The sequence below is a fragment of the Ixodes scapularis genome, unplaced genomic scaffold (genome assembly GCF_016920785.2).
Source record: "Ixodes scapularis isolate PalLabHiFi unplaced genomic scaffold, ASM1692078v2 PGA_scaffold0__279_contigs__length_252992795, whole genome shotgun sequence".
In the NCBI taxonomy this organism is placed as follows: domain Eukaryota; kingdom Metazoa; phylum Arthropoda; class Arachnida; order Ixodida; family Ixodidae; genus Ixodes; species Ixodes scapularis.
In genome coordinates this window covers 41,274,256-41,288,467 of record NW_024609835.1, presented here as the reverse complement: position 1 = coordinate 41,288,467, position 14,212 = coordinate 41,274,256, and the positions used below count along the sequence as shown (strand labels likewise).

At 45.8% G+C, this 14,212-nt stretch overlaps 1 protein-coding gene across 1 annotated transcript in view; it reads left to right on the top strand.

The window, feature by feature from the left end:
* The first annotated feature begins 2,126 nt into the window (after positions 1 to 2,126).
* LOC8029868 (disintegrin and metalloproteinase domain-containing protein 10) overlaps positions 2,127 to 14,212 on the top strand; it is a 30,870-nt gene continuing 18,784 nt past the window's right edge. Inside the window, exons 1-3 of the mRNA XM_040221003.2 lie at positions 2,127 to 2,227; positions 5,690 to 5,883; positions 12,225 to 12,405. Of these exons, the coding sequence (XP_040076937.1) occupies positions 12,276 to 12,405 (130 nt within the window). The 5' untranslated portion in view covers positions 2,127 to 2,227; positions 5,690 to 5,883; positions 12,225 to 12,275. The remainder of the gene's footprint in view (positions 2,228 to 5,689; positions 5,884 to 12,224; positions 12,406 to 14,212) is intronic.

The following is a 14,212-nucleotide window of genomic DNA, read 5'->3' as shown; positions in this document are numbered from 1 at the left end:
TGGCCGATTTTGCTTTGAGAAGCACTCAAAAACAATCCCCAATCCTTTGTTTCTCGACAAATAAAATATTTTTCGTGCAATGTTACTCTAGCCATATTCGCAAACCGAAACCGAAACGGTGAAAAAGCCGGACAACATTGTATGTTCGGCATCACTAAGCATGTACACCCACGTGATATACAAGGGGTCACGTGATCTATCACGCGGACTTGCGTTTCGCAGTCATCATCGCGTCGTCTGTAAAGCACGTGCCATCGCACGTCAATACGCACTGAACACAAGCCGCGCTCAACAAGGCGATTGGCCTATCAGTAGGGTATCAATAGTCGAGCGCCGAGCCGGCCGAGCGCGTCGCTCACGTCTCTCACGGCACTGGCGCCATCCGTGCTCTCTCCACGAAAAAAAAAAAAAAAAAAAAAACTGCACGTGCTTGGTGACGTCACGGGCGTGCCGGGAGAAGGAATTTGGAGGAAACGGAAATGCAGCCGGGCAGTGTCGTCCGGTCCGCACGTCTCTTCCAAAACCAGCGGATTCGTGCTTGTCAAACTTTGACAGCGATTTTAATGAACTTCTAGGCGAAATTCCGTCGTAATATTCGCCATGTGGGCTTTGTAGATGATAACAAAGAGTACTGTATAATTTCGCACTTCATAAAAAAGAAGTGGAGTTGTCCTTTAAAAGGTATAAAATAATGCGAGTGTGGTTAATCTGGTTAACAACATTTTCCTTAGAGGTCGAGGCCACCCCTTTTCACACAATGAAAAGTGAACCCATATTGGTCATCGTCTTTCTTGCGGCGCAAATGTTTCAGTACTAAAATAATTTTCGAATTTGTCTCCTATTCATCTGACATGGTTTGACAATGTCAGTAAAAATTTTATGCTTCGCGCCAACCACCCCAATGAAAGCAAGTTTCACCCGCCTTCAAACTAAAGCTTTTTTTTGCATATCGCGTTCCACTCTTGAAGGAGAAGCTTAAATGTCCTCAAAGTTTTTTTTTTTTTTTTTTTTTTTTTTTTTGCCACCGTGAGACGGCGAGTACGCCATCTTTGTTCTAAGAACTTCTACGGATCAGTATATGCTTATATCGGCTCTCCAGAAACACACGGTTAACGTCGTCTTGTGCTGCTTGCCGCAGGAGTTCCAAAGAGTCGCGTGGTGGGTTCAATCCTGGACGGCGTGTTCCACGGCAGGATCGAGACTTCCAGCGAAGAGTTCTACGCCGAGCCTGCCAGCAGGTACCTCAAAGGCGACCACGGATTCCACTCGATCATTTACGCCGGCAGCGACGTCGTCTTGCAGTCCGGTTGTGGTCTTCACGGTGCCACCGAAGCGTCGATGAACGACCTTCGACGTCAGTACGGACGTCGGAACGGGACAACGGTAAACTACCGCACTTACTGATCGTAATGAATGTCTGGTCGCGGGGATCCGACCATTATCTCAAAATTAGAAACAACAGTAGTTAACTTCTCGTCTTTTTATAATGATATCAGCATATTGCACTAAAAAATCCCGGGAACTACTAAAATGACGTTAGCTTTTCTTCCTTTCTTCTTATTCAGAATGATGCTTCAGAGCCAGATTTAACAGGGAGGAAAGGGGAGGGGTCGATGCCCCCCCTCTTTTTTCCTCTAGCTTTTCAAGGACGGCTTTTATTTTTATAAAAAAGACATACACCAGCTTTTTTTAGGAACAAGTGTCTCGTTTTGAGCGAAACGGCAGTTATTAGGTCAACAAGATATAACTGGGCAATGCTCCACCCGTGACGTCAAACCTCCCTGCAGACACCCCCGCCTTATCCGGTGCCTGACCCATAAATACGTCCCTAAAGTGCTCTCCTCTTTCAAAAGCACTCGCCTTATGTTCAACCCAGTTGCTACGGTCCAAGCGCTCCATTTTGGAGACAGTCCCGAGCCAGAACTCCCCTGTCCTGGGACGAATGCCTGGAGTAGGCGCGGACTTCCATGCCCGCAGCCCCTGGATGACGGGAAGTCCTGGGAACGAGAAGAGACAGCAAAAGGTGAAGCGGGTTTGCAACCTGGAGATCAACATCGACCACACGCTCTACAACGCCGTCCTGCTGGATTCCCACCTGGACCCCGGCAAGACTCAGGAAAGTCTGATAGCCATGCTGACCAGTCACGTGACAGCCGCCTCGGACATGTTCAGGAACACCGACTTCCTTGGAATCGCCGACATCAGTTTCGAAATACAGAGAGTCTTAGTAAGCATGCATTCGATTGACTTCGTGGTTTCTGAAAAGCGGCTCACACATTCTGTTAAAACATCGACCTGTTTTTTTTTTGTTGTTTTTTTTTCTTGATTTTTGGAAAGTACAGTTCAGGAGCGGGTGCGGTCTCACACCTTGAGCGCTGATTAATGCAGACTCCAAGCTGTACACACGCACACCTCTTCCTCTCTTAAAAACAAAAACAAAAATAAATGGCACAGAAAATTGTAACCAATGCCATGCTGGCCCCTGCCATGTTCCTATATTCGAAAAGAAAGCATGTGCGGTTGTAGGCTTGTGAAAGGTATACTTCGCGCGCCTGCTGCGTGTGCTCATGCGCGATCGTATGGCTCCTACAATTGGGGTCGTGGCCAGATTATGAGTCGTTTTATTACATAATCCCGATTACTTTTCATCAGTTACGAACTGCAAGTTCGATGGCGTGTTCAGACCATGGCAGCTAGCTTGTCATGGGATGTCTTGCAACAACAACACTTTAAGGAACCGTTCAACGGTAGGAATCTTTCTCACTTACTAACAAGGGATATTTTTTTTTTTTTGCGGTGTAGTTTAAAGGACAAAAACTTTTTTTTCAGTCTCTGGTTTTCAGAAACACGATGACGTAGTCGGGAACGCTGTGTGGGCGTATACAGTTGCGGAGATTGCCATTTGGTGACGACATTCAAATGTGGCTCATATATTGGACACAAGCGCTGCGCAACACTCGACTGGCGCTCGTGACAGTCAATGCCTCGGCGAGCACTCAGGTAGTGGCCATGTCCAATCACTGCAATGAAGGGAATAACCGAATCACTGTCTAAAACGTGTCTGTGCTTTGCCAACTTCAGCGTGTGAGTATACGATGAACATTGGCGGTATATAACCGGCACCAGATGAACTGGTTGTTGAAGGGACAAACGCTAATAGTTTTTCTCCAGTTTTTTTTTTATTAATATTTGCACAGAGAAGTACAAACGCACGTTTCATAGATTATGAACGCCAAGGAAGAATCAAGGATCATATCTACAGCCGTTATGCAAGCCGGTTTTCGTTTCTAAAATTTTATGCGCGTGTTTTCATAAAACAAAAGTAAAAAAAACAACAAAACTACACCCATTTCTGATGTTACCTTCTGCTTTGTCCGCGGTTTTTTGGCGTTTTACCCTCATGAATCATGCGTCTGGCTACTCTGCCAAAACGCTTTCGCGCTCGTTCGACGTGCAGATCAACAATTCAGAAAGCTGCGACGCAGACAAGCGGGCCAGCAATCCGTTCTGTGCGTCTGACCTGGACTCGGCGCACATGCTTCACGAGCTTTCCAAGATCAACCACGACGACTTTTGCCTCTCGTACCTGTGGACCTACAGGGATTTCGTCGGCGGAACGCTGGGACTCGCGTACAAGGCCGAGCCCAATGGTGAAGTTTACAAACACACCTATATTCATTGACAGGACGAGGACGCCAGGGCGTCTGTATCGAGTGTCCGGCCTCCAGCACACGTCTCGTTGCTTTCCACCGTGCTTTGGCTGGACGCGCATGCTCGAGGCACACGAGACGCCGAAGCGCCATCGAAGGCATAAAGGAAGCTCGCGCTGGAGGTGCGAAAACTGAAGGACCACCCTGCCGTTCTCATCCTTGTCGGAGACTATATATTGCTCAACAAGGCGGTAAGCTGGGCTAGTTGGTTTAACATCGTCAAACGTGAAAACAGCGCAAAAAATTGAACAAAGGACAAGTGGAAGAAGTGCACGGACAAAGCGCTGACTGTCAACTAAAGTTTAATTTTCAGGCGACCCAGAAAAGTGAACAAAGAGCATAGGAAAGAACCAGTAACGACACAAAAAATTATACAACCCAACCGACAGGATTTCTACCACGTCATCACCCTCACACGTGCCTGCCATTCTCCGTGATAAAAAGGACCGTCGGTGCACTTGGGGGATGATGAGGTCCTTTTTATCAGGGAGAATGGGAGGCACGTGTGAGGGAGATGACGTGGTAGAAATCCTGTCGGTCGGGTTGTATACTTTTTTGTGTCTTTATTGGTTCTTTCCTATGCTCTGTGTTTATTTTTCTGGTTCGCCTGAAAATTAAACTTTAGTTGACAGTCAGCGCTTTGTCCGTGCACTTCTTCCACTTGTCCTTTGTTTAATTTTTTGCGCTGTTTTCACGTTTGACTATATATTGCCTAGCCTGCGTGCCTAAAGTGTCCCACGATTCTTTCCTCTATAGGTGCATTGAACGATCGAATACTTGAGCCCGAGACCAAGGCGGCTATGCAAGACGGCGGGATGAAGGAACCGGGACGTCACAGCCTGATTGGTCAAATCGCAGCAGGCGGCGATGTCCCTTCGTCCCAACGTCTTGCATCGGCCCTCCAAAGCCGCAACCAATATTGTCTATAGTCCTGTTTTGTGTACTGCAGTCTGGGGATGTGAACTATTGGTGCCTAATTATCATGGAAATGTATAAAAAAACAAAAAACAAAAAAAACATTCCACTTAGCTTGTGCAGTCTGGATTCATACATCTTCGAGCATTTAAAGGTAAAAAATACAGATCAAAGTAACCGCGCGCCAACTTCAAGGGCGTTGCCAGGAGGGATCCACCCACTCTGCAAAGATGATTTAAAAAAAAGTTTTTACCGCGAAACAAAATATGTTACGATGTGACACTGAACGTGCTAATTTACGCTACGCGCTGATGTCCTCAATGTTACATTTCTCGCTTAATTTTAAGCTAGGAACCCGTTGTTCGTGGATCGCAGTTTATGGCTCCCCGAGCATTTTGGGGAAAATTAAGGTGCACCAGACTTCGTTTACAAATGAGTTGCTACCAATTACGCTTGGTCGTTGACCTAACATTGTTTCATATACACGGTTGTATAGAAAAAGAAATTACCTTCATCTTGATATAAAAAACAAAAATATGAGTACTTAAGGAATTTAGTTTGATGGGAACATGAATGCGGTGTTTTCGGCCGTACATGGTTTGGTAGTACAAATGGGCAGATGTAAGGTTAGACCGATTTGTGTAAATTTTTCTAGATGAGTGGGCAAAGAGTGTTTGCTTTATATATCCTAGCCTTTTTATTTTCATTTTATTTTGAGAGCTACATATCTCGCAAAATATGTTTCTTAAAAGTAAACGCACGATCAATTTCCACAACTGTTCGGTTTTTACGCCTAAAATTTATTGTAACAGCTCTCGATGGCTATGATGGCTTCAAAATGTGTGCTGGGTTTTACAAAAATGAATGCTCAACGTATGTTTTAAGGCTCGCATAAAAATGAACGAAAGCAGCAAAAATAGGCAAGCGTTGTTCCGCCGCAGTCTCAGCTTAGGGGTGAACGAAGTATAGCGAAGCTAACTACAAGACGAACCCTATGCGAGGAAGTGCGTGTGGGCCGACGATAGCCTCGGAAGCAAGCTGAGCCCATCTGCCAATCTCGCCAGGGTTCCCGGGCACCGCGGGCGGCATCTGCGATAAGTTCCAGAGCGGGTCGAGCCTGCACTCGTCCTCGTCGTTCCTGGGCAGGCTGAGCCTGAACACCGGCATCGTGACCTTCCTGAACCAGAACTCCCGCGTGCCCGAACGGATCACGCACATCACCTTCACCCACGAGCTGGGACACAACTTCGGCTCTCCGGTACTCTTGCACCACACTGTATTTAACTAAATTTAATATTTTATTTATATAACACGGAGACGGCGAATTGTAGCGAACAATGTTAGGGTGCCACCGAACGAGGAAGCTCCGAATACCCGATCAGACCAAAATATGCTCTAAGAAATGTGATGTGCGATGGAAGAGTCAGCATGACGTTTCACTTGTTCATTGTCTGGGCTCACATCGCATTTTTCGCGTCTAATCGTATCATTACCTTCGTCACTCGCTGGGACTGTTCGCCTTGGATGACTGTCTCCGTGTTATGAACGAAAGCGAACTCACAGACTTTCGTTAGACTTTACATATCGCAGAATGTCGAGACTTCAGTGAGAAGCAGCCTATAGCGCGGTCATACAGAACTAACTTTTAAGGCTTCTTGCGTAGAAGGCGCCATATAACCGAGCTTTCGGTTGCACGTCAATAGATCCCCAGGTGGTCGAAATTAATACTCAGTCTTCCGATAGGGCGTGCCAGAGGCCCGTCGTTGGTTTGGTACATAAAAATCCCAAATTTGACTTCAGAAACCCCCTCTCCATCTCTCCACGGCTCGCATCCCGTCGTTCGAGGCGTCAGACGACATCTATGGTAACTACGTGTATTCTGTGGAATACGTATGTTACGAAGCACATCGTCTTTCACCATACTTCATGGAACACACAGTTTTAAAAGGAAAATTTAGATGGCGATTCAAACGGCTGGAGGCGGACTGCAGTGAAAGAGGGGGGGGGGGGGGGGGGGGGGGGGAGTACCCCCCCGTGGTAGTTCCACAACTGAGGTAATCTGATTGCTTAAGAAGCCTGTGGCCAGTCCTTGAGCCTCTTATTATCTCTCGGTACAAAATGAGATAGCGCCATTAGCTGACTATAGAACACCGAAGAACGAAAAGGGACGCACGAAACGAGAGCATAACAAGCTAAGCCCTGCGTTTTTGAAGTTGTCGGTAGCTACAAAATAATGCGCTCGCTCCTTGGGCCAAACTACAAACATTGACAGGCCAAAACAAAATGGGGTGAATGTAGAGTCTACTTAGTTAAACGAAAGAGCATGGCCAGATACCAGTTGAAAAAAGAAGTCTTAATTTTCGCCCATAATATGCGAAGAAACGAAAGCGATAGCTGGGTGGTTTTATTTGAAACCATTCAGCTATCGCTTGTCGGGGTGGGTCTTTCGATTTTTTTAAATTATATATGTGATTGCCTCTTTTCTGCAAAGAACAAAGTCACTTTTAAAAACTTCCAAAAAAATATTTCGCTTCACACAAAAAAAAAAAAAATTAAATGGAGCAGGGTGAAAATATGTGTTTTTACTCCCGGATTTTTCAACCCAGTTCTGTACGCTGTATGAATACAAAAACCATACAAAACTCAGTTATTCTTTGAGCGCTTGCATGTTATTTTGACATTTTTGTTTAGTTAAAGAAATACTTTTGTATTTCTGTTTATTGAGGTAAAACATGCCAAACAACGTCTTTTTGACAATCCGGTGGCATCTTCAGAGCCTTGTAACTCATGAGTTATTATATTTGCGGCTTACCAAATACTATGAGGGTGCAGTCCCACACATGGGCTATAGACGGGAATAAGTTTAGCTTATTTTATTTAACGGAATTGTTTATATAAAATTTGAAATATCGCCGAAAATGAGATTAACCGATATTTTGAACTCACTTTATCGAAAAAAACATTTTTTTATTTCGTTCAATTTTTTTTATTATTGCTGCCGATTATATGAACTTTCAATTGGCTTAATGCGATTTCCCCCTTCTTTTTTTCGTTGTATATTCTCTAGAAGTGATCGAAATCGCTTCCACTTTCTCGGAACGGCCAAACGCAGTTTTCACAGGTCGGCTTTACTGCAAAGACTATACTGCTTATTTCTGTGTTAAAATGCAGCGGGTAATTTCATTTTGATTGAGAACACTCGTGCTTGGCTACAAATTGTATTTTCTTAATTTTGTAATGATGGCAACTGACATTCCTTAGTCCGATCGTTAGCGGTCAGTAGCGGATGTTCCATTATCCGGTGCGTAAATCCAGGGCATAAAGGTCGGTGGGAACGGAACGATCTCTTCAAGTAGCCAGACCGGGGTCCATGCACCTACACTCTAGGTTCGGTAACCTATAGCATGGGTGCACACTTTCAAATCCTAGTTACCTCTATTTTTTAAGCTACATTGTAACCGATATTTCTGTAACATTTAATGTAGGTATACAGATATAATGTAGGTATGCTTCAGATATATTTTGGAGGCTACGTTATACGCATCTACTTTTCGCCAGAGTCAAACGCAAAAGTGCTTTCGACCGACGCAGCAGATTTGTCGGTCCATACAAAAATAAAGTGCCTGAGACTCCGACGATGTAGCCTCGGAAAGTGCGTTCCTGAGATGAGCTTTCCCAGTCTAGGGGTGTCTCAGACACTCTATTTTTCTATGAACCGAAAAATGATTTCTGCATCGTCGAACACGATACAAAACGCCACGATGTTTGTACGACACTGCCAAAATAATTACAACTCAGCGGATGAAAACAAGATTATAGTTTATTAATTAAACCGAAAATCAACACAAAACACGCGGCGGCCACGACGACGGATATGTCCTGTATTCGAAGAACCGGCAAAAAATGGTTTAAAACAATTCAATATTACATTTGCAAACGATAATGGATAACTTGTCCTTAAAGTGATATGGCCTCTAACACACCACATAGCAGATCTTCGGTTTCTTCCTCACCAAAATCCAAGGACACTCTACTTAGAGCAAGACAGCTCTTGAGGTAGAATCAACAGCTGAGCATCGAAAGGAACTTGGAGAACATAATAGCGCTTCACGACAAGGACGAAGGGTAGGAACGAGACAACACAATGCGCTAGGAAGGTGGAAGTTCGTGACATAATAGACATCGATGTCTTCATCAAGGGGACATGAGGCATTCTGAGTGCGAGTTCTCTCTACCTTCCATCTTGAACCGCAATTTTCCCGGTTGCTGGCTATAAAAGTGAAGGCCGGCAGAAAGAACCTCGTCTGGAACTTCTTCCTGAGAAGTGCACAAACTAAAAAATCTTCGCTAAGCGTGTGGGGTCTCTAAATATTGAGGATATGTCGACCATTCATAAAGTGGCATCCCTATAAACACGGTTATATGTGTGGAATGCTGCTGCTCGTGTCTCGATGTAAAATACAAATATTTCTGGGCTGAGATGGGCGGAGGGGAATGCTGCATAAATTCATGAAGATTTTTTTTTTGTTTGTAAAATCAGTTATTTTTTTATTATGTACAAACTACCGAGCTGTTCAGTTGAACCAAACAGTTGAGCTTTTCAAGTCACCCAAGGTGCCCTCCCCCAAGGTGCCCTAATTTTCGTGCGCCGCTTGTCCATGTCGACAACGACCCCATTTCAGCAGCGGGGAGCAAGTTGCCAACGAAGCAGGTTTCCCGAGGTGGCCCATACATTCAGACTTCTCCAGCCGTCCTTGTTTCAGTTTCAGTGTTTGAGTGAGAGCGAAAAAGAAATAAAATAAACATTTGTCTCTCTACTTGTACCACCAGACAGTATAACAAATTTAAACCCTCGTTTGACTGTCCTTGTTTATTAGAGCCACCCTGGCGATCTTCAGGAGCGCACAGTATATGACGGAGGACCGAAAAAAAAAAAAAAGAAGGGAGTAGCTCAAGCGTTGTCAGCGCCATGACTGCGCGAACATGCCGAAGCCAACGGTCAAGCCGTCGAAGCTCCGACCCCGTCGAGGATGGTAGAGGAAGGCGAGTTCACGTGTGTGGTCACCTGAGCGGGATACGGGATCTGGACATTTCGGGGTAGGAGGTTTCGACGTAGGGCGTTTCGGTGCGGTCTTTTCGGTGCACAGACTTTTCGGTGCACGGACTTTTCGGCGGACGGACTTTTCGGTGCACGGAGATTTCGCGGTACGGCCTTTGCGGTGCACGGACTTTTCGGTGCACGGACTTTTCGGTGCACGGTCAATCAAAAGGGCCAGCTTTTTTTTTTCTTTTTTTTTTTGTCTAAAAGTGAAAAGCATTATTTTAGCGAAAAATAACTTTTTTTACACTTTATACTTTTGTAAACTTTGTCGTCCATTTACGGGAACTTACTGATCTACGACCTGAGTGACTTTGTTAGGCGCAGCACCATCCTGCGGGAGGACTGGAGACGCTGGACGTTATGTTCCGTTTGCCGGTGTCTCTTTTCCGATGTACGCACTAGGCTCATCACATCGTGTTTACGCGTTGTGTCGATACAGGCGCTCTCGGCGTCTTTTGTAAAGGTGTGGGCTTTATTAGTGGTAATCTGTAGAAAAGGCCTCATCAGCAAGAAACTTCGGAATGTTGAAAATTACCAGAGACTGTGGTAAAAGATGGGAAACTTCGTGGAACTTTAAGACGTCCTTCTTCCTCTCTGTCCTTTTTCTTCCATGATATTTCCATCTTTCACCACAGTCTCGGGTAATTTTAATGTGTTTTATGTCTTGCTTTATATTACAAACCTTGTGATGCGTGACGGACAGGAAGAGCTTTAATTTCTCCTCTAAGGTGTGCTAAACCATCGATGGTATACGAGTTCGCGGCGGACGCACATTTCTAAATATTCCAAATTGTTTTCAGCTATCATTCATAAACAACTTCCCAAGCTTTACGAAAAAACTGCGAGTGTGCACGCGAACTGGTGGATGTTGATCATGGTGAAAAATAATCCGAGACTCTGGTAATAGACGGGATACTTCGTGAAAAAGAAAAAGGACACGGGAAGAAGGACGTCTGAAAGTTCCGGGAAATTACTTAATTTCTACTCGGGTAATTTTCAACATTCTCAAGCTTCTTGCTGTTGGGGCCTTTCCTACACGGATCGTCAACAATAAAGCTCAAACCCTTACAAAACACGCCAAGAACTCCTCTATGGAAGCAACGCGTAAACACGATGTGATGCGTATAGTGCGTACGTCGGAAAAAATACGCCGGCGAACGAACCCTAACGTCCAACGTCTTCAATCCTCAAGCAGGATGGTACTGCGCCGAACAAAGTCACTTGGGTGGTATATCAGTAAGTGACCGCAAATGTATGACCAAGTCTAGAAAATTATAAAGCACGAAAAGTAAATTTTTAGCTAAAGTAATGCTTATTACGTTAAAAAAAATCGTGAATTTGCTTGGTCGTGCACCGAAATGTCCGTGCACCGAAAAGTCCCCACCGAAACGTCCTACACCGAAACCCCCTACGCCGAAAAGTCCAAAACCCCACGTGAGCATAGTTTCGGAATTCGTTGAATTCACTCTCGTTCGCTCTCCCCCATTTTTCTTCGTTTTCTTTCTTTTGCTAGGAAGAAAATATAAAAACTCGCGCAAAGAGACAGTCAAAGCTACAAAAAAAAAAAAAAAAAAAAGGGCTTGCTTTGTATATATATACAGCCTTGATGGAGATACGCCTCAACGGGTGACCGGTCTCTTCGCTGTAGATGAGCAATTTATTTAGCCAGTGCAGTACAACCGCTAACCTGCTTTTTTTTACGTTTTTAACGCAGTAGTGATTACACGAACGCGTGCCGGTACGAAACTAATCCAGATCAAAACGGGCGAGGGCAGTGGGGATCGAACCCAGGAGGTTCCCAGCGCATGCTTTCGCAGTCAGGGCTATGGAGGTTATACCGCGCTTCTTAAAGGCTACTGCGAAGGGTTTACATGTCGGTTCCCATTCAAATATCCTTTAGATCAGTGATTCTTAAATGGGGGTCCGCGGACCCTTTGGGGTCCGCGAAAGCCTTCTAGAGGTCCGCGAAGCGCTGCCTAATCAGTCAAGCCTGGCAATAAAAGTTGTCTTTTTTCAGGTCGGAGAAGGAATGTTTCAGTTTTCGGGCGAGTTTTCTTGTGTGCATGTCAATAACAGAGGCCTACTTTACACTAGCCCTTGGTTATATCCATTTATTAAATTATTATTACATTTAACTAATACTTTTCCCTTCCCTTCATCACGAACGGGGTCCTCCATCATCTCCGCCGATTGACAAGGGGTCCCCGAAATATCGATGGTTGAGAACCACTGCTTTAGATCGGCTTTGTGGCTTTCAATTTGGGCCTCGTAACTTATCGTTTACGAGAATATTTTAAACATCAAAACGGCTGTCCTTGTTACTTTTATTTTATAGGTTATTCCGGTTTAGGAGTTACAATAAAAGTTGGCGATCTTAATGTAAAAGGCGCTGTTATGATGCACTGCGAGTTAGTTTCCTCAATAAATGTCCCATTACTTTGAAGTCCATTTTGCCGCCGATAGTCCTATCCAGCTTGATACGCGTGCGTTTGTCGCAGCACGACTTCCCGCCGGAATGCGTGCCCGGAAGCATTGTGGGCAACTACATCATGTACGAGAGCGCCACCCACGGCAACCTGCCCAACAACCGCAAGTTCTCTCCGTGCAGCGTGCGCAACGTCTCTCTGGTGCTCCACCAGCTCTTCTCTGGCGACGGTCCTCGTGCCAACTGCCTCCAGGGTCCGTATACTCAAGAACTGGTAGACAATTCGGTTGGGGTCAGGTTAGAACACCGACGTTACCTTCCGAAAGGCAGCGCCAGAATTCGTTGAGATTTTAACGCCGTCCTTCATGCATTGCCTTTTTAGAACGCCGCTCTTAGGCGCTCGTTCCCGGCTTGAGCGGCGTCGTCGTCGCCGGCGGCGTAACCGCGCGTTTCATTATGGGACGTTTTCCATAATGACGGTCACGAGAATCACGAGTGACGTCACCGCGCGTTGCAATTTGGCGGCAAAAATTTCCCGCTAGATCTACCGGAAAATATTCCCCGCCAAATTTAGCGGGAAAAATTTCCGCTAGATTTATCGGGAAATTTAGCGAAAATTTTCTACTAAATGGGAGGGGAGAGGGAGAGGAGGAGGGGCGGGTACGAATGAGGAGGAGGGGCATACTCTCCTCTCCGTACCTTCCCCTCCTCCTCCTCAAGAGCTGCGCTCTAATTCGACGTTACAGTGGATTGTAAACGTCTTTCATTTGTATCTGCCGCTTCGTTTTACGTAAGGAACCTTGCTGCAACAGGCACACCTACTTCTTTTTTCATTAATTTAGCGAGGGCACAAGATGTATAAAGAGTGATTATAGTTGCACAGTGAAATAAGCGTCCTACCCTCTGAAAGGCTGCAGCGACCGGGCAATTTAAAGCTGATGCTGGACGAAAGCGGCAGATGCATGGATTTGGCCGGCACTGGGTCAAGACGCAGCCATTTGCGGCAAGTGGGAACTGCAGGAGTGTGTGAAAACAACGAGCATCCCAACGCTCATTTTGTTATCCAGTCATTTATCACGTCACATGAAACCACGAGACTGCTCAAGCCATGTAGAAGTATATTGTTATGGATGCTGTTCCGTCCGAGCTGTGTTCCAAAATTTACTCGATCTTACTGTCCAGGGTAAGGGTTTTGTACCTTGGCATTCAAAAACCTACCTGCGTCTAGCGTTTTTTTTTTTATCTATGTTGTCACGTGACATGACCCTCCGGCTTATTTCGTATCCATTTAATTAGGTAAGATTTGGAGCACAGCCAATCTCTTTCAGAAGCATCGGCACCAGCACCACTATATGGTGCCTGGGGAAGCGCGACTCCAACCGGTGTGTGTACCGCGTTCAAAAAAGTGGTCCCTCAATTTCTGCCTGATGACGTCATATAAGTGCCATGCTGTTGCCGGTTGCGATCCTGGCGGTGTCACAGTAGCAGCGGTGGCGAATGTAGCAGACGCCGGTTCTTCTGCGGGTCGTTCTTCAGCTGGACAGTCCACGGAGGCTTCCTCAGCTAGGAGTTGGGACGCCGCGACACAACATACGCCACTCGCGTTCGCTGGTGCTTTTTGCCGGCATGACACTCCGGCTGCTGTGACGTCATTTGTTTCCACTTCGGGTCCCCTTTGGATGAATGGAGAGGATGTCTTTACCACACCAGTCGGAGACGCGTTCCAGGCACCAGAGCACCACTCTTGGATGAAGCACTCTCCCTCAACCACCAGAGAAATGTCAACGCATTGTGGCCGTCGTTAGGCCAACGCGACGTGACCATTAGACAGCACCTGGAGGACGATGACACACCACGCGCGCTCAGTCGGCGCTCCGACATAGGGCACAGTGTTCTGCATATGATGCGGTCAAAAAGGGTAAAGCCTATGGTGCTGTCAAAGTCGCGACCTTTGACAATCGGCAAAATTTACGAATTCGCTGCCAATCCTTTCGAACAAAATGCCCGCCCCCCCCACCCCCCCCCCCCCCCCTCAAAAAAAAAAAAAAAGTTGATTTTGTT